Source organism: Electrona antarctica (assembly GCF_951216825.1).
Source record: "Electrona antarctica genome assembly, contig: scaffold_120, whole genome shotgun sequence".
Lineage (NCBI taxonomy): Eukaryota > Metazoa > Chordata > Actinopteri > Myctophiformes > Myctophidae > Electrona > Electrona antarctica.
In genome coordinates, this window is record NW_027638352.1 from 243219 (window position 1) to 268806 (window position 25588).

The window sequence follows — 25588 nt, forward strand, 5'->3', positions numbered from 1 at the left end:
ATGTATGTGTGTGTGTATGTATATATATGTATATATATATATATATATATATATATATATACATACATACATATATACATACATACATACATACATACATACATAGTGTTGGGAAAGTTCATTTATTTTACGAACTAGTTCAGTATTAGTTCATCATTCAACATTTTGAACTCAAGTTCATGGTTGAACTATTTTTGTTCTTTTTCGTTATTTCTTTTTTGAATTATTATTACCACAGCCCATAGCCATATAGAACCTCAGACTTTATTGAATAAAAAGACCTTGGGGGATTAATAAAGTGACAACTTTTACAATATCTCAAATAGCTCATATGCAATGTGAAATGCCACCTAATTCTTAATCCTTTTCCTTGTCTTTATTATGGGCCAACTTGTGAAAGCTGCATGCTTTTATTGTGAAGGGTCTCAGTTCTTACAGCCTGCATATTTCCACGTGCTGAAAATAGCTGATCGACAAGCTCACAACGTGTTGCGGTAAATCAGCCATTTTCAGCATGGAACACGTGTACGACGAAGAATAAATCAGGCATCACTGCTTCTGTGGAGGGAGATATATTTGGTTGGCCGAACGAGGCGCTCATGTATGGACACTTGAACAGTTGGACAGTTGCACATCTATGGACAGCTATTTTGGACAGCTATTTTTCGTGGCACATTATGTTTAATCACAACAACGTCACGTTTACTTTACCTCCTCAGTGTTTGGGTCGGGACATGTAGGACTGTATGTGTCTGCTGTCTGCGTGCAGATGGACATGTAGGACTGTATGTGTCTGCTGTCTGCGTGCAGATGGACATGTAGGACTGTATGTGTCTGCTGTCTGTGTGCAGATGGACATGTAGGACTGTATGTGTCTGCTGTCTGCGTGCAGATGGACATGTAGGACTGTATGTGTCTGCTGTCTGCATGCAGATGGACATGTAGGACTGTATGTGTCTGCTGTCTGCGTGCAGATGGACATGTAGGACTGTATGTGTCTGCTGTCTGCGTGCAGATGGACATGTAGGACTGTATGTGTCTGCTGTCTGCGTGCAGATGGACATGTAGGAATGTATGTGTCTGCTGTCTGCGTGCAGATGGACATGTAGGACTGTATGTGTCTGCTGTCTGCGTGCAGATGGACATGTAGGACTGTATGTGTCTGCTGTCTGCGTGCATATGGACATGTAGGACTGTATGTGTCTGCTGTCTGCGTGCAGATGGACATGTAGGACTGTATGTGTCTGCTGTCTGCGTGCAGATGGACATGTAGGACTGTATGTGTCTGCTGTCTGTGTGCAGATGGACATGTAGGACTGTATGTGTCTGCTGTCTGCGTGCAGATGGACATGTAGGACTGTATGTGTCTGCTGTCTGCGTGCAGATGGACATGTAGGACTGTATGTGTCTGCTGTCTGCGTGCAGATGGACATGTAGGACTGTATGTGTCTGCTGTCTGCGTGCAGATGGACATGTAGGACTGTATGTGTCTGCTGTCTACATGCAGATGCGCTTTGAGCACTCCAGTCTTTCTGGAGGGAGCGAAATGTAGCGTCTTCTGGATGCATCTCTTTAGCATTAACATTTCAATGGCCGAGGGTCGTTAGAGTCTATTGTTCCGTCGTTGTTGTTGTCACACGTCTAATGGTTAGACGTGTGACAACAACGACGACGCAGCAATAGGAAGCCTGCAGCCCAGTAGCTATAATATTGCTTTCGGGGGAGGGTTAGTGTTACTTTGTCAAATCAGACCTGGACATATCAAACGGCACACTAAAGTGCCGCGGCACACAGGTTGGGAATCACTGGCCTAAACTGTTAAAGTGCATCGCCAACATTCACCAGCTCTTCATATTAAATAAATACACAAACAGAATTGTTATTTGTTATAATAAAATAATGTTATAATAAATAAATAAATCACAGAGCCCGAGGCTCGGCCCGGCCCGACTAATTATCGTGCATTTTGGGCCTTACCCTACCCGAAAATGTCGGGCCGGGTCGGGTTCGGGCAGAGATTGAGAACTCTACCTTAGATAGCACTTCATGTAGACTTAGATAGCATTTTATACAGACTTATAGCATGTTACGTAGACAGCACTAGAATTGCATTGCATGTAGTCATAGCACTATATGAATAGTATAGTATAGTATGTATAGCTTATATGTATAGTTTCATTATATAGATATTCCACTGTTACGTTCTTAGCTTACATGTTTCATGATAACTACTTGTTGTGTATGTGATGTATTGACATGCTTTAGGGTTAGGGTTAGGGTTACATGTTTCATGATAACTACTTGTTGTGTATGTGATGTATTGACATGTTTCATGATAACTACTTGTTGTGTATGTGATGTATTGACATGTTTCATGATAACTACTTGTTGTGTATGTGATGTATTGACATGTTTCATGATAACTACTTGTTGTGTATGTGATGTATTGACATGTTTCATGATAACTACTTGTTGTGTATGTGATGTATGTGATGTATTGTATGTGATGTATGTGATGTATTGTATGTGATGTATTGTATGTGATGTATTGTATGTGATGTATTGTATGTGATGTATGTGATGTATTGATGTATTGTATGTGATGTATTGTATGTGATGTATTGTATGTGATGTATGTGATGTATTGATGTATTGTATGTGATGTATTGTATGTGATGTATTGTATGTGATGTATTGATGTATTGATGTATTGTATGTGATGTATTGTATGTGATGTATTGATGTATTGTATGTGATGTATTGTATGTGATGTATTGATGTATTGTATGTGATGTATTGTATGTGATGTATGTGATGTATTGATGTATTGTATGTGATGTATTGTATGTGATGTATTGATGTATTGTATGTGATGTATTGATGTATTGTATGTGATGTTATTGACATGTTTCATGATAACTACTTGTTGTGTATGTGATGTATTGTTTCATGATGACTACTTGTTATGTATGTGATGTATTGTATGTGATGTATTGTTTCATGATGACTACTTGTTATGTATGTGATGTATTGTATGTGATGTATTGTATGTGATGTATTGTATGTGATGTATTGTATGTGATGTATTGTATGTGATGTATTGTATGTGATGTATGTGATGTATTGTATGTGATGTATTGTATGTGATGTATTGTATGTGATGTATGTATGTGATGTATGTGATGTATTGTATGTGATGTATTGTATGTGATGTATTGTATGTGATGTATGTATGTGATGTATTGTATGTGATGTATTGTATGTGATGTATTGTATGTGATGTATGTGATGTATGTGATGTATTGTATGTGATGTATTGTATGTGATGTATGTGATGTATTGTATGTGATGTATTGTATGTGATGTATTGTATGTGATGTATGTATGTGATGTATTGTATGTGATGTATTGTATTGATGTATTGTATGTGATGTATTGTATTGATGTATTGTATGTGATGTATGTGATGTATGTGATGTATTGTATGTGATGTATTGTATGTGATGTATGTGATGTATTGTATGCGATGTATTGTATGTGATGTATTGTATGTGATGTATTGTATGTGATGTATTGTATTGATGTATTGTATGTGATGTATTGTATGTGATGTATTGTATTGATGTATTGTATGTGATGTATTGTATGTGATGTATTGTATTGATGTATTGTATGTGATGTATTGTATTGATGTATTGTATTGATGTATTGTATGTGATGTATTGTATGTGATGTATTGTATGTGATGTATTGTAAGTGATGTATTGTATTGATGTATTGTATGTGATGTATTGTATTGATGTATTGTATGTGATGTATTGTATTGATGTATTGTATGTGATGTATTGTATTGATGTATTGTATTGATGTATTGTATGTGATGTATTGTATGTGATGTATTGTATTGATGTATTGTATTGATGTATTGTATGTGATGTATTGTATGTGATGTATTGTATTGATGTATTGTATGTGATGTATTGTATTGATGTATTGTATTGATGTATTGTATGTGATGTATTGTATGTGATGTATTGTATGTGATGTATTGTATGTGATGTATTGTATGTGATGTATTGTATGTGATGTATTGTATGTGATGTATTGTATGTGATGTATTGTATGTGATGTATTGTATTGATGTATTGTATGTGATGTATTGTATGTGATGTATTGTATGTGATGTATTGTATGTGATGTATTGTATGTGATGTATTGTATGTGATGTATTGTATGTGATGTATTGTATGTGATGTATTGTATGTGATGTATTGTATTGATGTATTGTATGTGATGTATTGTATGTGATGTATTGTATTGATGTATTGTATGTGATGTATTGTATGTGATGTATTGTATGTGATGTATTGTATGTGATGTATTGTATGTGATGTATTGTATTGATGTATTGTATGTGATGTATTGTATGTGATGTATTGTATGTGATGTATTGTATTGATGTATTGTATGTGATGTATTGTATGTGATGTATTGTATGTGATGTATTGTATGTGATGTATTGTATGTGATGTATTGTATTGATGTATTGTATGTGATGTATTGTATGTGATGTATTGTATTGATGTATTGTATGTGATGTATTGTATGTGATGTATTGTATTGATGTATTGTATGTGATGTATTGTATGTGATGTATTGTATGTGATGTATTGTATGTGATGTATTGTATGTGATGTATTGTATGTGATGTATTGTATTGATGTATTGTATGTGATGTATTGTATGTGATGTATTGTATGTGATGTATTGTATGTGATGTATTGTATGTGATGTATTGTATGTGATGTATTGTATGTGATGTATTGTATGTGATGTATTGTATGTGATGTATTGTATGTGATGTATTGTATGTGATGTATTGTATGTGATGTATTGTATTGATGTATTGTATGTGATGTATGTGATGTATTGTATGCGATGTATTGTATGTGATGTATTGTATGTGATGTATTGTATGTGATGTATTGTATTGATGTATTGTATTGATGTATTGTATGTGATGTATTGTATGTGATGTATTGTATGTGATGTATTGTAAGTGATGTATTGTATGTGATGTATTGTATGTGATGTATTGTATGTGATGTATTGTATTGATGTATGTGATGTATTGTATGTGATGTATTGTATGTGATGTATTGTATGTGATGTATTGTATGTGATGTATTGTATGTGATGTATTGTATGTGATGTATTGTATGTGATGTATTGTATGTGATGTATTGTATGTGATGTATTGTATTGATGTATTGTATGTGATGTATGTGATGTATTGTATGCGATGTATTGTATGTGATGTATTGTATTGATGTATTGTATTGATGTATTGTATGTGATGTATTGTATGTGATGTATTGTATGTGATGTATTGTATGTGATGTATTGTATTGATGTATTGTATGTGATGTATTGTATTGATGTATTGTATGTGATGTATTGTATGTGATGTATTGTATTGATGTATTGTATGTGATGTATTGTATGTGATGTATTGTATTGATGTATTGTATGTGATGTATTGTATGTGATGTATTGTATGTGATGTATTGTATGTGATGTATTGTATGTGATGTATTGTATGTGATGTATTGTATGTGATGTATTGTATGTGATGTATTGTAAGTGATGTATTGTATGTGATGTATTGTATGTGATGTATTGTATGTGATGTATTGTATGTGATGTATTGTATTGATGTATTGTATGTGATGTATTGTATGTGATGTATTGTATGTGATGTATTGTATTGATGTATTGTATGTGATGTATTGTATTGATGTATTGTATGTGATGTATGTGATGTATTGTATGCGATGTATTGTATGTGATGTATTGTATGTGATGTATTGTATGTGATGTATTGTATTGATGTATTGTATGTGATGTATTGTATGTGATGTATTGTATTGATGTATTGTATGTGATGTATTGTAAGTGATGTATTGTATGTGATGTATTGTATGTGATGTATTGTATGTGATGTATTGTATGTGATGTATTGTATGTGATGTATTGTATTGATGTATTGTATGTGATGTATTGTATGTGATGTATTGTATGTGATGTATTGTATTGATGTATTGTATGTGATGTATGTGATGTATTGTATGCGATGTATTGTATGTGATGTATTGTATTGATGTATTGTATGCGATGTATTGTATGTGATGTATTGTATGTGATGTATTGTATGTGATGTATTGTATGTGATGTATTGTATGTGATGTATTGTATGTGATGTATTGTATGTGATGTATTGTATGTGATGTATTGTATGTGATGTATTGTATGTGATGTATTGTATTGATGTATTGTATGTGATTTATGTGATGTATTGTATGTGATGTATTGTATGTGATGTATTGTATTGATGTATTGTATGTGATGTATTGTATGTGATGTATTGTATGTGATGTATTGTATGTGATGTATTGTATGTGATTTATGTGATGTATTGTATGTGATGTATTGTATGTGATGTATTGTATTGATGTATTGTATGTGATGTATTGTATGTGATGTATTGTATGTGATGTATTGTATTGATGTATTGTATGTGATGTATGTGATGTATTGTATGTGATGTATTGTATTGATGTATTGTATGTGATGTATGTGATGTATTGTATGTGATGTATTGTATTGATGTATTGTATGTGATGTATTGTATGTGATGTATTGTATGTGATGTATTGTATTGATGTATTGTATGTGATGTATGTGATGTATTGTATGCGATGTATTGTATGTGATGTATTGTATTGATGTATTGTATTGATGTATGTGATGTATTGTATGTGATGTATTGTATGTGATGTATTGTATGTGATGTATGTATGTGATGTATTGTATGTGATGTATTGTATGTGATGTATGTGATGTATTGTATGTGATGTATTGTATGTGATGTATTGTATGTGATGTATGTATGTGATGTATTGTATGTGATGTATTGTATTGATGTATTGTATGTGATGTATGTGATGTATGTGATGTATTGTATGTGATGTATTGTATGTGATGTATGTGATGTATTGTATGCGATGTATTGTATGTGATGTATTGTATGTGATGTATTGTATGTGATGTATTGTATTGATGTATTGTATGTGATGTATTGTATGTGATGTATTGTATTGATGTATTGTATGTGATGTATTGTATGTGATGTATTGTATTGATGTATTGTATGTGATGTATTGTATTGATGTATTGTATTGATGTATTGTATGTGATGTATTGTATGTGATGTATTGTATGTGATGTATTGTAAGTGATGTATTGTATTGATGTATTGTATGTGATGTATTGTATTGATGTATTGTATGTGATGTATTGTATTGATGTATTGTATGTGATGTATTGTATTGATGTATTGTATTGATGTATTGTATGTGATGTATTGTATGTGATGTATTGTATTGATGTATTGTATTGATGTATTGTATGTGATGTATTGTATGTGATGTATTGTATTGATGTATTGTATGTGATGTATTGTATTGATGTATTGTATTGATGTATTGTATGTGATGTATTGTATGTGATGTATTGTATGTGATGTATTGTATGTGATGTATTGTATGTGATGTATTGTATGTGATGTATTGTATGTGATGTATTGTATGTGATGTATTGTATGTGATGTATTGTATTGATGTATTGTATGTGATGTATTGTATGTGATGTATTGTATTGATGTATTGTATGTGATGTATTGTATGTGATGTATTGTATGTGATGTATTGTATGTGATGTATTGTATGTGATGTATTGTATGTGATGTATTGTATGTGATGTATTGTATGTGATGTATTGTATGTGATGTATTGTATTGATGTATTGTATGTGATGTATTGTATGTGATGTATTGTATGTGATGTATTGTATGTGATGTATTGTATGTGATGTATTGTATTGATGTATTGTATGTGATGTATTGTATGTGATGTATTGTATTGATGTATTGTATGTGATGTATTGTATGTGATGTATTGTATTGATGTATTGTATGTGATGTATTGTATGTGATGTATTGTATGTGATGTATTGTATGTGATGTATTGTATGTGATGTATTGTATGTGATGTATTGTATTGATGTATTGTATGTGATGTATTGTATGTGATGTATTGTATGTGATGTATTGTATGTGATGTATTGTATGTGATGTATTGTATGTGATGTATTGTATGTGATGTATTGTATGTGATGTATTGTATGTGATGTATTGTATGTGATGTATTGTATGTGATGTATTGTATGTGATGTATTGTATTGATGTATTGTATGTGATGTATGTGATGTATTGTATGTGATGTATTGTATGTGATGTATTGTATGTGATGTATTGTATGTGATGTATTGTATGTGATGTATTGTATGTGATGTATTGTATGTGATGTATTGTATGTGATGTATTGTATTGATGTATTGTATGTGATGTATGTGATGTATTGTATGCGATGTATTGTATGTGATGTATTGTATGTGATGTATTGTATGTGATGTATTGTATGTGATGTATTGTATGTGATGTATTGTATGTGATGTATTGTATTGATGTATTGTATGTGATGTATGTGATGTATTGTATGTGATGTATTGTATGTGATGTATTGTATTGATGTATTGTATGTGATGTATTGTATGTGATGTATTGTATGTGATGTATTGTAAGTGATGTATTGTATGTGATGTATTGTATGTGATGTATTGTATGTGATGTATTGTATTGATGTATGTGATGTATTGTATGTGATGTATTGTATGTGATGTATTGTATGTGATGTATTGTATGTGATGTATTGTATGTGATGTATTGTATGTGATGTATTGTATGTGATGTATTGTATGTGATGTATTGTATTGATGTATTGTATGTGATGTATGTGATGTATTGTATGCGATGTATTGTATGTGATGTATTGTATTGATGTATTGTATTGATGTATTGTATGTGATGTATTGTATGTGATGTATTGTATGTGATGTATTGTATGTGATGTATTGTATTGATGTATTGTATGTGATGTATTGTATTGATGTATTGTATGTGATGTATTGTATGTGATGTATTGTATTGATGTATTGTATGTGATGTATTGTATGTGATGTATTGTATTGATGTATTGTATGTGATGTATTGTATGTGATGTATTGTATGTGATGTATTGTATGTGATGTATTGTATGTGATGTATTGTATGTGATGTATTGTATGTGATGTATTGTATGTGATGTATTGTAAGTGATGTATTGTATGTGATGTATTGTATGTGATGTATTGTATGTGATGTATTGTATGTGATGTATTGTATGTATTGTATTGATGTATTGTATGTGATGTATTGTATGTGATGTATTGTATTGATGTATTGTATGTGATGTATTGTATGTGATGTATTGTATGTGATGTATTGTATTGATGTATTGTATGTGATGTATTGTATGTGATGTATTGTATGTGATGTATTGTATTGATGTATTGTATGTGATGTATTGTATGTGATGTATTGTATGTGATGTATTGTATTGATGTATTGTATGTGATGTATTGTATTGATGTATTGTATGTGATGTATGTGATGTATTGTATGCGATGTATTGTATGTGATGTATTGTATGTGATGTATTGTATGTGATGTATTGTATTGATGTATTGTATGTGATGTATTGTATGTGATGTATTGTATTGATGTATTGTATGTGATGTATTGTAAGTGATGTATTGTATGTGATGTATTGTATGTGATGTATTGTATGTGATGTATTGTATGTGATGTATTGTATGTGATGTATTGTATGTGATGTATTGTATGTGATGTATTGTATTGATGTATTGTATGTGATGTATTGTATGTGATGTATTGTATGTGATGTATTGTATTGATGTATTGTATGTGATGTATGTGATGTATTGTATGCGATGTATTGTATGTGATGTATTGTATTGATGTATTGTATGCGATGTATTGTATGTGATGTATTGTATGTGATGTATTGTATGTGATGTATTGTATGTGATGTATTGTATGTGATGTATTGTATGTGATGTATTGTATGTGATGTATTGTATGTGATGTATTGTATGTGATGTATTGTATGTGATGTATTGTAAGTGATGTATTGTATGTGATGTATTGTATGTGATGTATTGTATGTGATTTATGTGATGTATTGTATGTGATGTATTGTATGTGATGTATTGTATTGATGTATTGTATGTGATGTATTGTATGTGATGTATTGTATGTGATGTATTGTATTGATGTATTGTATGTGATGTATGTGATGTATTGTATGTGATGTATTGTATTGATGTATTGTATGTGATGTATTGTATGTGATGTATTGTATGTGATGTATTGTATTGATGTATTGTATGTGATGTATGTGATGTATTGTATGTGATGTATTGTATTGATGTATTGTATGTGATGTATTGTATGTGATGTATTGTATGTGATGTATTGTATTGATGTATTGTATGTGATGTATGTGATGTATTGTATGTGATGTATTGTATTGATGTATTGTATGTGATGTATGTGATGTATTGTATGTGATGTATTGTATTGATGTATTGTATGTGATGTATTGTATGTGATGTATTGTATGTGATGTATTGTATTGATGTATTGTATGTGATGTATGTGATGTATTGTATGCGATGTATTGTATGTGATGTATTGTATTGATGTATTGTATTGATGTATTGTATGTGATGTATTGTAAGTGATGTATTGTATGTGATGTATTGTAAGTGATGTATTGTATGTGATGTATTGTATGTGATGTATTGTATGTGATGTATTGTATTGATGTATTGTATGTGATGTATTGTATGTGATGTATGTGATGTATTGTATTGATGTATTGTATGTGATGTATTGTATGTGATGTATTGTATGTGATGTATTGTATGTGATGTATTGTATGTGATGTATTGTATTGATGTATTGTATGTGATGTATTGTATGTGATGTATTGTATTGATGTTATTGACATGCTTTTTGTTCTTGCTTAATGTAAGTCGCTCTGGATTAACCCATTTTGGACTGATGTCGATTAAAAAAAGGCTTCTAAATCCTAATAGTTTTCTGAAAAACCCATGTTTCTATGTCAGTGGTGCTCAACCTTTTTCATGTCAAGGACCCCCAGAATTATCTCTATTGGGCCACGGACCCCCATCTCAAAATATGTAGTTCCAGGGACCCCCCCGGAAGCAAATATTTTAGTTAAAAATGTTCGCTCTGAAATATATATTCAAAGATTTGCACCACATTTTCACAACTTAAAAAAAATAGCAGATCTACAAGCTCGTAGCGCGCCACTCGGTGGCGCACTATGAGCTTGTAGATCTGCTATTTTTCAATAGCTAAAGTATAACATAATGCTTAAAACACCAACAGGGGTTCTCGCCCAAAATGGATTAAGAGCGTCTGATAAAGCCTAAATTGTAAATTGTCTCCCTTCCGGGGACCCACTATAATAGTGAAAATAGCAGATCTACAAGCTCACAACGTGACGCGTTGTGAGCTTGTAGATCTGCTATTTTCACTACTACTTGGAATTTCTTTGATTTTATTTTCATGAAATCAAATTACGCTGACATTTTTTTTTAAATTCATGAATAATCGTGCTCTTTTTGAAAAAAGTTTTTCATGTTTTTCTTTCTTTCTTTTCATTTTCTTTTTAATGTTTTGAAATAATACAATTAAAACAATAATAATAATAATGGGACCCAGAAACATGGCTCCGTGAGACCCACAGCTGGGGTCCCGAGCCTCTGGTTGGGAACCAGAAAATAATACATCGTCGTTTAAAGACTCTTACTCTGAAAAAAGCTTCTTTAAAAATAAAATTATTAATTAAAAAATAAAAATAAAACATCCAGGAGGTTTCAACTTTGACCTCCGGGGGTCAGGGGTCAGGGGTCATGTGGACAGAAGGGGTGGGGGAGCAGCAGCATCAATGTATGTTAAATTAACTCATTTACAGCCCCACCTGGTGTCTGAATCGTGCACTGCAGGACCGCCACACATTCATTTTTCTATTGAGTGACACCTTTATTTTGAAAGCCCGTTTCACTCAGAAACCGAGTCAGGAAGTGAGTTATCACTATATGTATCCTTAGTGTATATATTAATAGGAGTGGAGCATTCTGGGTAGTGTAGTGTAGACCTTAGAGTATATAATAATAGAGACGTCACAGAGGCGAAGTGGACATAGTGGCCAAATTTGGTATTGCCGCTCGAGCCAGCGCTGGGCCGTTGACTATCATTCTCCATGTTTCATAGTAAACGCTGTTTCATAGTGAACACTGTTTCATAGTGAACACTGTTTCATAGTGAACGCTGTGTTTCATAGTGAACACTGTTTCATAGTGAACACTATGTTTCATAGTGAACGCTGTGTTTCATAGTGAACACTATGTTTCATAGTGAACGCTGTGTTTCATAGTGAACGCTGTGTTTCATAGTGAACGCTGTGTTTCATAGTGAACGCTATGTTTCATAGTGAACGCTGTGTTTCATAGTGAACGCTGTGTTTCATAGTGAACGCTGTGTTTCATAGTGAACGCTGTGTTTCATAGTGAACGCTGTGTTTCATAGTGAACGCTATGTTTCATAGTGAACGCTATGTTTCATAGTGAACACTATGTTTCATAGTGAACGCTGTGTTTCATAGTGAACGCTGTGTTTCATAGTGAACGCTGCGTTTCATAGTGAACACTATGTTTCATAGTGAACGCTGTGTTTCATAGTGAACGCTGTGTTTCATAGTGAACGCTGTGTTTCATAGTGAACGCTGTGTTTCATAGTGAACGCTGTGTTTCATAGTGAACGCTGTGTTTCATAGTGAACACTATGTTTCATAGTGAACACTATGTTTCATAGTGAACACTATGTTTCATAGTGAACACTATGTTTCATAGTGAACGCTGTGTTTCATAGTGAACGCTGTGTTTCATAGTGAACGCTGTGTTTCATAGTGAACACTATGTTTCATAGTGAACGCTGTGTTTCATAGTGAACGCTGTGTTTCATAGTGAACACTATGTTTCATAGTGAACACTATGTTTCATAGTGAACACTATGTTTCATAGTGAACGCTGTGTTTCATAGTGAACGCTATGTTTCATAGTGAACGCTGTGTTTCATAGTGAACGCTATGTTTCATAGTGACCGCTGTGTTTCATAGTGAACGCTGTGTTTCATAGTGAACACTATGTTTCATAGTGAACGCTGTGTTTCATAGTGAACGCTGTGTTTCATAGTGAACGCTATGTTTCATAGTGACCGCTGTGTTTCATAGTGAACGCTGTGTTTCATAGTGAACACTATGTTTCATAGTGAACGCTGTGTTTCATAGTGAACGCTGTGTTTCATAGTGAACACTATGTTTCATAGTGAACACTATGTTTCATAGTGAACGCTGTGTTTCATAGTGAACGCTGTGTTTCATAGTGAACGCTGTGTTTCATAGTGAACGCTGCGTTTCATAGTGAACACTATGTTTCATAGTGAACGCTGTGTTTCATAGTGAACGCTGTGTTTCATAGTGAACGCTGTGTTTCATAGTGAACGCTGTGTTTCATAGTGAACGCTGTGTTTCATAGTGAACGCTGTGTTTCATAGTGAACACTATGTTTCATAGTGAACACTATGTTTCATAGTGAACACTATGTTTCATAGTGAACGCTGTGTTTCATAGTGAACGCTGTGTTTCATAGTGAACACTATGTTTCATAGTGAACGCTGTGTTTCATAGTGAACGCTGTGTTTCATAGTGAACACTATGTTTCATAGTGAACACTATGTTTCATAGTGAACACTATGTTTCATAGTGAACGCTGTGTTTCATAGTGAACGCTATGTTTCATAGTGAACGCTGTGTTTCATAGTGAACGCTATGTTTCATAGTGACCGCTGTGTTTCATAGTGAACGCTGTGTTTCATAGTGAACACTATGTTTCATAGTGAACGCTGTGTTTCATAGTGAACGCTGTGTTTCATAGTGAACGCTGTGTTTCATAGTGAACACTATGTTTCATAGTGAACACTGTTTCATAGTGAACACTATGTTTCATAGTGAACACTATGTTTCATAGTGAACGCTGTGTTTCATAGTGAATGTTTCATAGTGAACACTATGTTTCATAGTGAACGCTGTGTTTCATAGTGAACACCATGTTTCATAGTGAACGCTGTGTTTCATAGTGAACACTATGTTTCATAGTGAACACTATGTTTCATAGTGAACACTATGTTTCATAGTGAACGCCGTGTTTCATAGTGAACACCATGTTTCATAGTGAACACTATGTTTCATAGTGAACACTATGTTTCATAGTGAACGTTGTTTCATAGTGAACGCTGTTTTGAAATCCGGTGCCGTCTCTATTAATATATACTCTATGTAACGCTGGGTACCGCGTTGTCATTTCATTCACCCAAAACATAACCGAGGGATCACATCGTTTAGAGAGATGAGACGTATCGTTATTATCGGTATCGTTTAGAGCGATGAGACGTATCGTTATTATCGGTATCGTTTAGAGAGATGAGACGTATCGTTATTATCGGTATCGTTTAGAGAGATGAGACGTATCGTTATTATCGGTATCGTTTAGAGATGAGACGCAAATCTCGCTTGTTTGGAGCCAGAAATGGGTTTTTAAAAAACGCGTGAAACGGCGATCTCAGCGAGGAATGAGTTAAAGACCAGTATCCTGTGCTTCGGCTGTTCAGAAATAAGATAGATCTACAAGCTCACAGCGGCTCACAACCACCACCCGCGGCGAGCGATGTGGGCTTGTAGATCTGAAACACCAATCTTCTCTTAACGAACAGAAACCTTTGAGATGGGGGGGGGTCTTACAGAAACAATGGCTTCAGAAAAAAAAAGCTAAGCCTTTTCTGTGAACACGATTCCCTTTCCCAGCTGGTCAACACATTTTATAATAATAATGATAATAATTCAAGCATTCATTTTACTAATTTGTTTTGTTCTAAATGTGACACCGTTTGTCCCGGTGGGTGGTCTGTGAGATCTGTTCGTTCTGGGTGGGTGGTCTGTGAGATCTGTTCGTCCTGGGTGGGTGGTCTGTGAGATCTGTTCGTCCTGGGTGGGTGGTCTGTAAGATTTAACACTTTGGGGGTGCATGAAAAAAAACAAGTCTGTGGACATTGATGTCACTTCCTGCGTCCATGCTGCAATGCATTGTGGGTCGTGGGCGGTTCGGTCCGTCAGTCCTTCATCTGAAATATAGAAATATCATCATCATCATCATCATCAGGGTTCCGCCATTTTGTTTTAGTGTCCGAATGTGTAGTGAGCATTTTAGCACCCTAATGTAGCACCCTAATGTAGTACCCTAATGTAGCACCCTAATGTAGTACCCTAATGTAGTGTAGTGTAGTGTAATGTAATGTAGTGGACTACATTGTAGTGTAGTGTAATGTAATGTAATGTAGTGGACTACAGTGTAGTGTAGTGTAGTGTAGTGTAATGTAGTGTAATGTAATGTAATGTAATGTAAAGTAGTGGACTACATTGTAGTGACCATCCTAATGTAGTGTAGTGTAGTGTAGTGTAGTGTAGTGTAGTGTAGTGTAGTGTAGTGTAATGTAATGTAGTGTAATGTAGTGTAATGTAATGTAGTGTAGTGTAATGTAATGTAGTGGATCCACTACATTGTAGTGACCATCCTAATGTAGTGTAGTGTAATGTAATGTAGTGGACTAACCCTAACCCTAATGTAGTGTAGTGTAATGTAATGTAGTGGACTACACCCTAATGTAGTGTAGTGTAATGTAATGTATGGACTACATTGTAGTGACCATCCTAATGTAGTGTAGTGTAATGTAATGTAGTGGACTACATTAGGGTTAGGGTTAATGTAGTGGACTACATTAGGGTTAGGGTTAATGTAGTGGACTACATTAGACTACATTGTAGTGTAGTGTAATGTAATGTAGTGGACTACATTAGGACTACATTGTAGTGACCATCCTAATGTAGTGGACTACATTAGACTACATTGTAGTGTAGTGTAATGTAATGTAATGTAGTGGACTACATTAGGGACTACATTGTAGTGTAGTGTAATGTAATGTAGTGGACTACATTAGACTACATTGTAGTGTAGTGTAATGTAATGTAGTGGACTACATTAGGACTACATTGTAGTGACCATCCTAATGTAGTGGACTACATTAGACTACATTGTAGTGTAGTGTAATGTAATGTAGTGGACTACATTAGGACTACATTGTAGTGACCATCCTAATGTAGTGGACTACATTAGGACTACATTGTAGTGACCATCCTAATGTAGTGGACTACATTAGGACTACATTGTAGTGACCATCCTAATGTAGTGGACTACATTAGGGACTACATTGTAGTGACCATCCGAAATCAACACAAATGTACTTCTTAAACGTTTGTTTTCTCTTTTCTTCCCTGGCGCATTTCGTAGCTCCAGATCTCGAGACAAAATTTGTCTCAATAAATCAATAAAACAATGCAAATAAATGCACTAGATCATTTAATGATCTAGTGCATTTATTTGCATTGTTTTATTGATTTTATTTAATTCATAATAAAACAAGTTTATTCATTTGCAATAGTATTACTATTCTGATTCATTGATCACCTGCTGTTAGGACAGGAATCAGTTGCTGTAGAAAAAAATCACACCCGTGTGAACTGAGTGGTGTAAGGTCTTATATAGACTGATCAGCTGTGGTCTGACGTAATGTCTGACGTAATGAAATCACACCCGTGTGAACTGGGTGACCATAGCAACCATGCTCATTTTTTTGGTACGGACAGACAGACAGACAGACAGACAGACAGACAGACAGACACGTAAACTAACAAAGCCAGTTGTAGGAGTGGTTTACACGACTCAAAAATATATTTGCAAGAACAACCTATTTTATCACAAACGTAGCTCAGTGACCACTCCAGCAGCCATGGTTGGGTTAGGGGTCAGGGTTAGGGGTCATTCCTACCTCAGTGACCACTCCAGCAGCCATGGTTGGGTTAGGGGTCAGGGTTAGGGTCAGGGGTCATTCCTACCTCAGTGACCACTCCAGCAGCCATGGTTGGGTTAGGGGTCAGGGTTAGGGGTCAGGGTTAGGGTCAGGGGTCATTCCTACCTCAGTGACCACTCCAGCAGCCATGGTTGGGTTAGGGGTCAGGGTTAGGGTCAGGGGTCATTCCTACCTCAGTGACCACTCCAGCAGCCATGGTTGGGTTAGGGGTCAGGGTTAGGGTCAGGGGTCATTCCTACCTCAGTGACCACTCCAGCAGCCATGGTTGGGTTAGGGGTCAGGGTTAGGGTCAGGGGTCATTCCTACCTCAGTGACCACTCCAGCAGCCATGGTTGGGTTAGGGGTCAGGGTTAGGGGTCAGGGTTAGGGGTCAGGGTTAGGGTCAGGGTTAGGGGTCAGGGTTAGGGGTCAGGGTTAGGGTCAGGGTTAGGGGTCAGGGTTAGGGTTAGGGGTCAGGGTTAGGGTCAGGGGTCATTCCTACCTCAGTGACCACTCCAGCAGCCATGGTTGGGTTAGGGGTCAGGGTTAGGGGTCAGGGTTAGGGGTCAGGGTTAGGGTCAGGGTTAGGGGTCAGGGTTAGGGGTCAGGGTCAGGGTTAGGGTCAGGGTTAGGGGTCAGGGTTAGGGGTTAGGGTCAGGGGTCATTCCTACCTCAGTGACCACTCCAGCAGCGATGGTTGAGCCGACGTATCTCAACATGAAACGACCGAGTTCCTTAAAGTCCTTGTAGAGTTCTAGAGGAACTGGACGATGGGTCTGGACCTCTACCAGGGCATTCTGACCCTTAGTGAGACACCTGGAACACATGGATACATTATAACGATGGTCTGGACCTCTTTAGTGAGACACTGGAACACATGGATACATTATAACGATGGGTCTGGACCTCTTTAGTGAGACACCTGGGACACATGGATACATTATAACGACGGGTCTGGACCTCTTTAGTGAGACACCTGGATGGATACATTATAACGATGGGTCTGGACCTCTTTAGTGAGACACCTGGGACACATGGATACATTATAACGATGGGTCTGGACCTCTTTAGTGAGACACCTGGGACACATGGATACATTATAACGATGGGTCTGGACCTCTTTAGTGAGACACCTGGGACACATGGATACATTATAACGATGGGTCTGGACCTCTTTAGTGAGACACCTGGGACACATGGATACATTATAACGATGGGTCTGGACCTCTTTAGTGAGACACCTGGGACACATGGATACATTAATACATTATAATATTATAATATTATAACATTATAACATTATAATATTATTACATTAGGGACATTATTGTGATATATTCTGTGACATTATTATCTACCCATTATTACATGGGGAGTAGGGAACAACCCTATGAATGTCACTTCATGAGGTCGTTGCATTCAGACAGACAGTTTGACATGTGACTCAGGTCACGTCATGAGGTCGTTGCATTCAGACAGACAGTTTGACATGTGACTCAGGTCACTTCATGAGGTCGTTGCATTCAGACAGACAGTTTGACATGTGACTCAGGTCACGTCATGAGGTCGTTGCATTCAGACAGACAGTTTGACATGTGACTCAGGTCACGTCATGAGGTCGTTGCATTCAGACAGACAGTTTGACATGTGACTCAGGTCACGTCATGAGGTCGTTGCATTCAGACAGACAGTTTGACATGTGACTCAGGTCACGTCATGAGGTCGTTGCATTCAGACAGACAGTTTGACATGTGACTCAGGTCACGTCATGAGGTCGTTGCATTCAGACAGACAGTTTGACATGTGACTCAGGTCACGTCATGAGGTCGTTGCATTCAGACAGACAGTTTGACATGTGACTCAGGTCACATTTCTTTTGAAAAAAAATCGGATTCCATGTGACCTGTCTGCATTTAGACTTATTTAAGCAAATCGGATTTCTATCTTGAAGTGACACAGATCTGATTCAGGCTAGATTTGGCTGCCAGTGTAAATCAGGCCTCATTCTCTCTCTGTCTCTCTCACTCACTTTGGTTTCTTCTTCAGAACCTCTCCGCTGCTCTTGTGTAAGACACTGACCAGCTTCCTGATGGTGGCGGGCTCACTGACGGTCTGGTAGTGGAGCAGCACCTGAAATATATTAAATATATGTTAAAATATATATAATATATGTTCACTGACGGTCTGGTAGTGGAGCAGCACCTGAAATATATTAAATATATGTTAAAATATATATAATATATGTTCACTGACGGTCTGGTAGTGGAGCAGCACCTGAAATATATTAAATATATGTTAAAATATATATAATATATGTTCACTGACGGTCTGGTAGTGGAGCAGCACCTGAAATATATTAAATATATGTTAAAATATATATAATATATGTTCACTGACGGTCTGGTAGTGGAGCAGCACCTGAAATATATTAAATATATGTTAAAATATATATAATATATGTTCACTGACGGTCTGGTAGTGGAGCAGCACCTGAAATATATTAAATATATGTTAAAATATATATAATATATGTTCACTGACGGTCTGGTAGTGGAGCAGCACCTGAAATATATTAAATATATGTTAAAATATATATAATATATGTTCACTGACGGTCTGGTAGTGGAGCAGCACCTGAAATATATTAAATATCTGTTAAAATATTTAAATATATGTTAAAATATATATAATATATGTTCACTGACGGTCTGGTAGTGGAGCAGCACCTGAAACACATTAAATATGTTTCAGGTGCTGCTTGCGTGCGTGCGTGTGCGTGTAACTGCGTGCGTGCGTGTAACTGCGTGCGTGTGCTCACAGGGAAGCCTTGCGTAACGGGCACTTCGATGTTGAACAGCAGGATTCTGGCTCTGAAGCGAGAACACATTCTGATTGGCTCCTTGGGGTCGCAGAGCACACAGCCGACGCTAGGGGGCAGCAGAGAGCACAGGAGATTAACCAACCACAACACACACCAAACCTTTTCATGACAAGGACCCCCAAATTGACACTAATTATCCCTGCGGACCCCCATTTGAAGAGATATGCCAGGGACCCGCATTAGAAGAGATATGCCAGGGACCCCCATTTGAAGAGATATGCCAGGGACCCCCATTTGAAGAGATATGCCAGGGACCCCCATTTGAAGAGATATGCCAGGGACCCCCATTTGAAGAGATATGCCAGGGACCCCCATTTGAAGAGATATGCCAGGGACCCCCATTTGAAGAGATATGCCAGGGACCCCCTGGAACTCCCTCAAGGACCCCTGGGGGTCCCCGGACCCTCTGGAACTCCCTCAAGGACCCCTGGGGGTCCCCGGACCACACTTTGAGAACCACTGTCTTACTCAGGCAGTGTAGCAACAATACATAAATATACATTAATATAGAATATACAATGATAGAATTACATGAATATAGAATATACAATGATATGACATTAATATAGAATATACAATGATAGAATGACATTAATATAGAATATACAATGATAGAATGACATTAATATAGAATATACAATGATAGAATTACATGAATATAGAATATACAATGATATAATGACATTAATATAGAATATACAATGATAGAATGACATTAATATAGAATATACAATGATAGAATTACATTCCAAATGTTGTGCTATGTGCTATGTGGTGGGCGACCCTAAGTGTCTTATTTAGCTGCCAGGGCTGCCAGGGGCAGGTGGGCAACCCTTAGTGTTTTATTTAGCTGCCAGGGGCAGGTGGGCAACCCTTAGTGTTATTTAGCTGCCAGGGGCAGGTGGGCAACCCTTAGTGTTTTATTTAGCTGCCAGGAGCAGGTGGGCAACCCTTAGTGTTTTATTTAGCTGCCAGGGGCAGGTGGGCAACCCTTAGTGTCTTATTTAGCTGCCAGGAGCAGGTGGGCAACCCTTAGTGTTTTATTTAGCTGCCAGGGGCAGGTGGGCAACCCTTAGTGTTTTATTTAGCTGCCAGGGGCAGGTGGGCGACCCTTAGTATTTTATTTAGCTGCCAGGGGCAGGTGGGCGACCCTTAGTGTCTTATTTAGCTGCCAGGGGCAGGTGGGCAACCCTTAGTGTCTTATTTAGCTGCCAGGGGCAGGTGGGCAACCCTTAGTGTTTTATTTAGCTGCCAGGGGCAAGTGGGCAACCCTTAGTGTCTTATTTAGCTGCCAGGAGCAGGTGGGCAACCCTTAGTGTTTTATTTAGCTGCCAGGGGCAGGTGGGCAACCCTTAGTTTTATTTAGCTGCCAGGGGCAGGTGGGCAACCCTTAGTGTTTTATTTAGCTGCCAGGGGCAGGTGGGCAACCCTTAGTGTCTTATTTAGCTGCCAGGAGCAGGTGGGCAACCCTTAGTGTCTTATTTAGCTGCCAGGGGCAGGTGGGCAACCCTTAGTGTCTTATTTAGCTGCCAGGGGCAGGTGGGCAACCCTTAGTGTCTTATTTAGCTGCCAGGGGCAGGTGGGCGGCCCTTAGTGTTTTATTTAGCTGCCAGGGGCAGGTGGGAAACCCTTAGTGTCTTATTTAGCTGCCAGGAGCAGGTGGGCAACCCTTAGTGTCTTATTTAGCTGCCAGGGGCAGGTGGGCAACCCTTAGTGTCTTATTTAGCTGCCAGGGGCAGGTGGGCGACCCTTAGTGTTTTATTTAGCTGCCAGGGGCAGGTGGGCAACCCTTAGTGTTTTATTTAGCTGCCAGGGGAAGGTGGGCAACCCGTAGTGTTTTATTTAGCTGCCAGGGGCAGGTGGGCAACCCTTAGTGTTTTATTTAGCTGCCAGGGGCAGGTGGGCAACATTTAGCTGCCAGGGACAGGTGGGCAACCCTTAGTGTCTTATTTAGCTGCCAGGGGCAGGTGGGCGACCCTAAGTGTCTTATTTAGCTGCCAGGGGCAGGTGGGCAACCCTAAGTGTCTTATTTAGCTGCCAGGGGCAGGTGGGCGACCCTAAGTGTCTTATTTAGCTGCCAGGGGCAGGTGGGCAACCCTTAGTGTTTTATTTAGCTGCCAGGGGGAGGTGGGCGACCCTAAGTGTCTTATTTAGCTGCCAGGGGCAGGTGGGCAACCCTTAGTGTTTTATTTAGCTGCCAGGGGCAGGTGAGCGACCCTTAGTGTTTTATTTAGCTGCCAGGGGCAGGTGGGCGACCCTTAGTGTTTTATTTAGCTGCCAGGGGCAGGTGGGCGGCCCTTAGTGTTTTATTTAGCTGCCAGGGGCAGGTGGGCGACCCTTAGTGTTTTATTTAGCTGCCAGGGGCAGGTGGGCGACCCTTAGTGTTTTATTTAGCTGCCAGGGGCAGGTGGGCGACCCTTAGTGTTTTATTTAGCTGCCAGGGGCAGGTGGGCGACCCTTAGTGTTTTAGTTAGCTGCCAGGGGCAGGTGGGCAACCCTTAGTGTCTTATTTAGCTGCCAGGAGCAGGTGGGCAACCCTTAGTGTTTTATTTAGCTGCCAGGGGCAGGTGGACAACCCTTAGTGTTTTATTTAGCTGCCAGGGGCAGGTGGGCGACCCTTAGTGTCTTATTTAGCTGCCAGGGGCAGGTGGGCGACCCTAAGTGTCTTATTTAGCTGCCAGGGGCAGGTGGGCGACCCTAAGTGTCTTATTTAGCTGCCAGGGTCAGGTGGGCAACCCTTAGTGTTTTATTTAGCTGCCAGGAGCAGGTGGGCAACCCTTAGTGTTTTATTTAGCTGCCAGGGGCAGGTGGGCAACGCTTAGTGTCTTATTTAGCTGCCAGGGGCAGGTGGGCGACCCTAAGTGTCTTATTTAGCTGCCAGGGGCAGGTGGGCAACCTTTAGTCTTATTTAGCTGCCAGGGGCAGGTGGGCAACCCTTAGTGTCTTATTTAGCTGCCAGGGGCAGGTGGGCGACCCTAAGTGTCTTATTTAGCTGCCAGGGGCAGGTGGGCGACCCTTAGTGTTTTATTTAGCTGCCAGGGGCAGGTGGGTGACCCTTAGTGTTTTATTTAGCTGCCAGGGGCAGGTGGGCAACCCTTAGTGTTTTATTTAGCTGCCAGGGGAAGGTGGGCAACCCGTAGTGTTTTATTTAGCTGCCAGGGGAAGGTGGGCAACCCGTAGTGTTTTATTTAGCTGCCAGGGGCAGGTGGGCGACCCTTAGTGTCTTATTTAGCTGCCAGGGGCAGGTGGGCGACCCTAAGTGTCTTATTTAGCTGCCAGGGGCAGGTGGGCGACCCTAAGTGTCTTATTTAGCTGCCAGGGGCAGGTGGGCGACCCTAAGTGTCTTATTTAGCTGCCAGGGGCAGGTGGGCAACCCTTAGTGTTTTATTTAGCTGCCAGGGGGAGGTGGGCGACCCTAAGTGTCTTATTTAGCTGCCAGGGGCAGGTGGGCGACCCTTAGTGTTTTAGTTAGCTGCCAGGGGCAGGTGGGCGACCCTTAGTGTTTTAGTTAGCTGCCAGGGGCAGGTGGGCGACCCTTAGTGTTTTAGTTAGCTGCCAGGGGCGGTGGGCAACCCTTAGTGTTTTAGTTAGCTGCCAGGGGCAGGTGGGCAACCCTTAGTGTTTTAGTTAGCTGCCAGGGGCAGGTGGGCAACCCTTAGTGTTTTAGTTAGCTGCCAGGGGCAGGTGGGCAACCCTTAGTGTTTTATTTAGCTGCCAGGGGCAGGTAGGCGACCCTTAGTGTTTTATTTAGCTGCCAGGGGCAGGTGGGCAACCCTTAGTTTTATTTAGCTGCCAGGGGCAGGTGGGCAACCCTTAGTGTTTTATTTAGCTGCCAGGGGCAGGTGGGCAACCCTTAGTGTTTTATTTAGCTGCCAGGGGCAGGTGGGCAACCCTTAGTCTTATTTAGCTGCCAGGGGCAGGTGGGCAACCCTTAGTGTCTTATTTAGCTGCCAGGGGCAGGTGGGCGACCCTAAGTGTCTTATTTAGCTGCCAGGGGCAGGTGGGCAACCCTTAGTCTTATTTAGCTGCCAGGGGCAGGTGGGCAACCCTTAGTGTCTTATTTAGCTGCCAGGGGCAGGTGGGCGACCCTAAGTGTCTTATTTAGCTGCCAGGGGCAGGTGGGCGACCCTTAGTGTTTTAGTTAGCTGCCAGGGGCAGGTGGGTGACCCTTAGTGTTTTATTTAGCTGCCAGGGGCAGGTGGGTGACCCTTAGTGTTTTATTTAGCTGCCAGGGGCAGGTGGGCAACCCTTAGTGTTTTATTTAGCTGCCAGGGGAAGGTGGGCAACCCGTAGTGTTTTAGTTAGCTGCCAGGGGCAGGTGGGCAACCCTTAGTGTTTTAGTTAGCTGCCAGGGGCAGGTGGGCAACCCTTAGTGTTTTAGTTAGCTGCCAGGGGCAGGTGGGCAACCCTTAGTGTTTTATTTAGCTGCCAGGGGCAGGTAGGCGACCCTTAGTGTTTTAGTTAGCTGCCAGGGGCAGGTGGGCAACCCTTAGTGTTTTATTTAGCTGCCAGGGGCAGGTGGGCGACCCTTAGTGTTTTATTTAGCTGCCAGGGGCAGGTGGGCAACCCTTAGTGTTTTATTTAGCTGCCAGGGGCAGGTGGGCAACCCTTAGTGTTTTATTTAGCTGCCAGGGGCAGTTGGGCAACCCTTAGTGTTTTATTTAGCTGCCAGGGGCAGGTGGGCGACCCTTAGTGTTTTATTTAGCTGCCAGGGGCAGGTGGGCAACCCTTAGTATTTTATTTAGCTGCCAGGGGCAGGTGTGGGCGACCCTTAGTGTTTTATTTAGCTGCCAGGGGCAGGTGGGCAACCCTTAGTGTTTTATTTAGCTGCCAGGGGCAGTTGGGCAACCCTTAGTGTTTTATTTAGCTGCCAGGGGAGGGTGGGCGACCCTTAGTGTTTTATTTAGCTGCCAGGGGCAGGTGGGCAACCCTTAGTATTTTATTTAGCTGCCAGGGGCAGGTGTGGGCGACCCTTAGTGTTTTATTTAGCTGCCAGGGGCAGGTGGGCGACCCTTAGTGTTTTATTTAGCTGCCAGGGGCAGGTGGGCAACCCTTAGTGTTTTATTTAGCTGCCAGGGGCAGTTGGGCAACCCTTAGTGTTTTATTTAGCTGCCAGGGGCAGGTGGGCAACCCTTAGTGTTTTATTTAGCTGCCAGGGGCAGGTGGGCAACCCTTAGTGTTTTATTTAGTTGCCAGGGGCAGGTGTGGGCGACCCTTAGCGTTTTATTTAGCTGCCAGGGGCAGGTGGGCGACCCTTAGTTTTTTATTTAGCTGCCAGGGGCAGGTGGGTGACCCTTAGTGTTTTATTTAGCTGCCAGGGGCAGGTGCCCTTAGTGTTTTATTTAGCTGCCAGGGGCAGGTGGGCAACCCTTAGTGTTTTATTTAGCTGCCAGGAGCAGGTGGGCAACCCTTAGTGTTTTATTTAGCTGCCAGGGGCAGGTGGGCAACCCTTAGTGTTTTATTTAGCTGCCAGGGGCAGTTGGGCAACCCTTAGTGTTTTATTTAGCTGCCAGGGGCAGGTGGGCAACCCTTAGTGTTTTATTTAGCTGCCAGGGTTAGGTGGGCAACCCTTAGTGTTTTATTTAGCTGCCAAGGGCAGTTGGGCAACCCTTAGTGTTTTATTTAGCTGCCAGGGGCAG

The 25588-nt window shown here is 39.2% G+C and overlaps 1 protein-coding gene across 1 annotated transcript in view; it reads right to left on the reverse strand.

Moving 5' to 3' along the window:
* Positions 1-13815: 13815 nt before the first annotated feature.
* hbs1l (HBS1-like translational GTPase) overlaps positions 13816-25588 on the reverse strand; it is a 93629-nt gene continuing 81856 nt past the window's right edge. Inside the window, exons 15-18 of the mRNA XM_079531041.1 lie at positions 19887-19995; positions 19098-19198; positions 17740-17884; positions 13816-15286 (exon numbers count right to left, since the gene is read on the reverse strand). Of these exons, the coding sequence (XP_079387167.1) occupies positions 15275-15286; positions 17740-17884; positions 19098-19198; positions 19887-19995 (367 nt within the window). The 3' untranslated portion in view covers positions 13816-15274. The remainder of the gene's footprint in view (positions 15287-17739; positions 17885-19097; positions 19199-19886; positions 19996-25588) is intronic.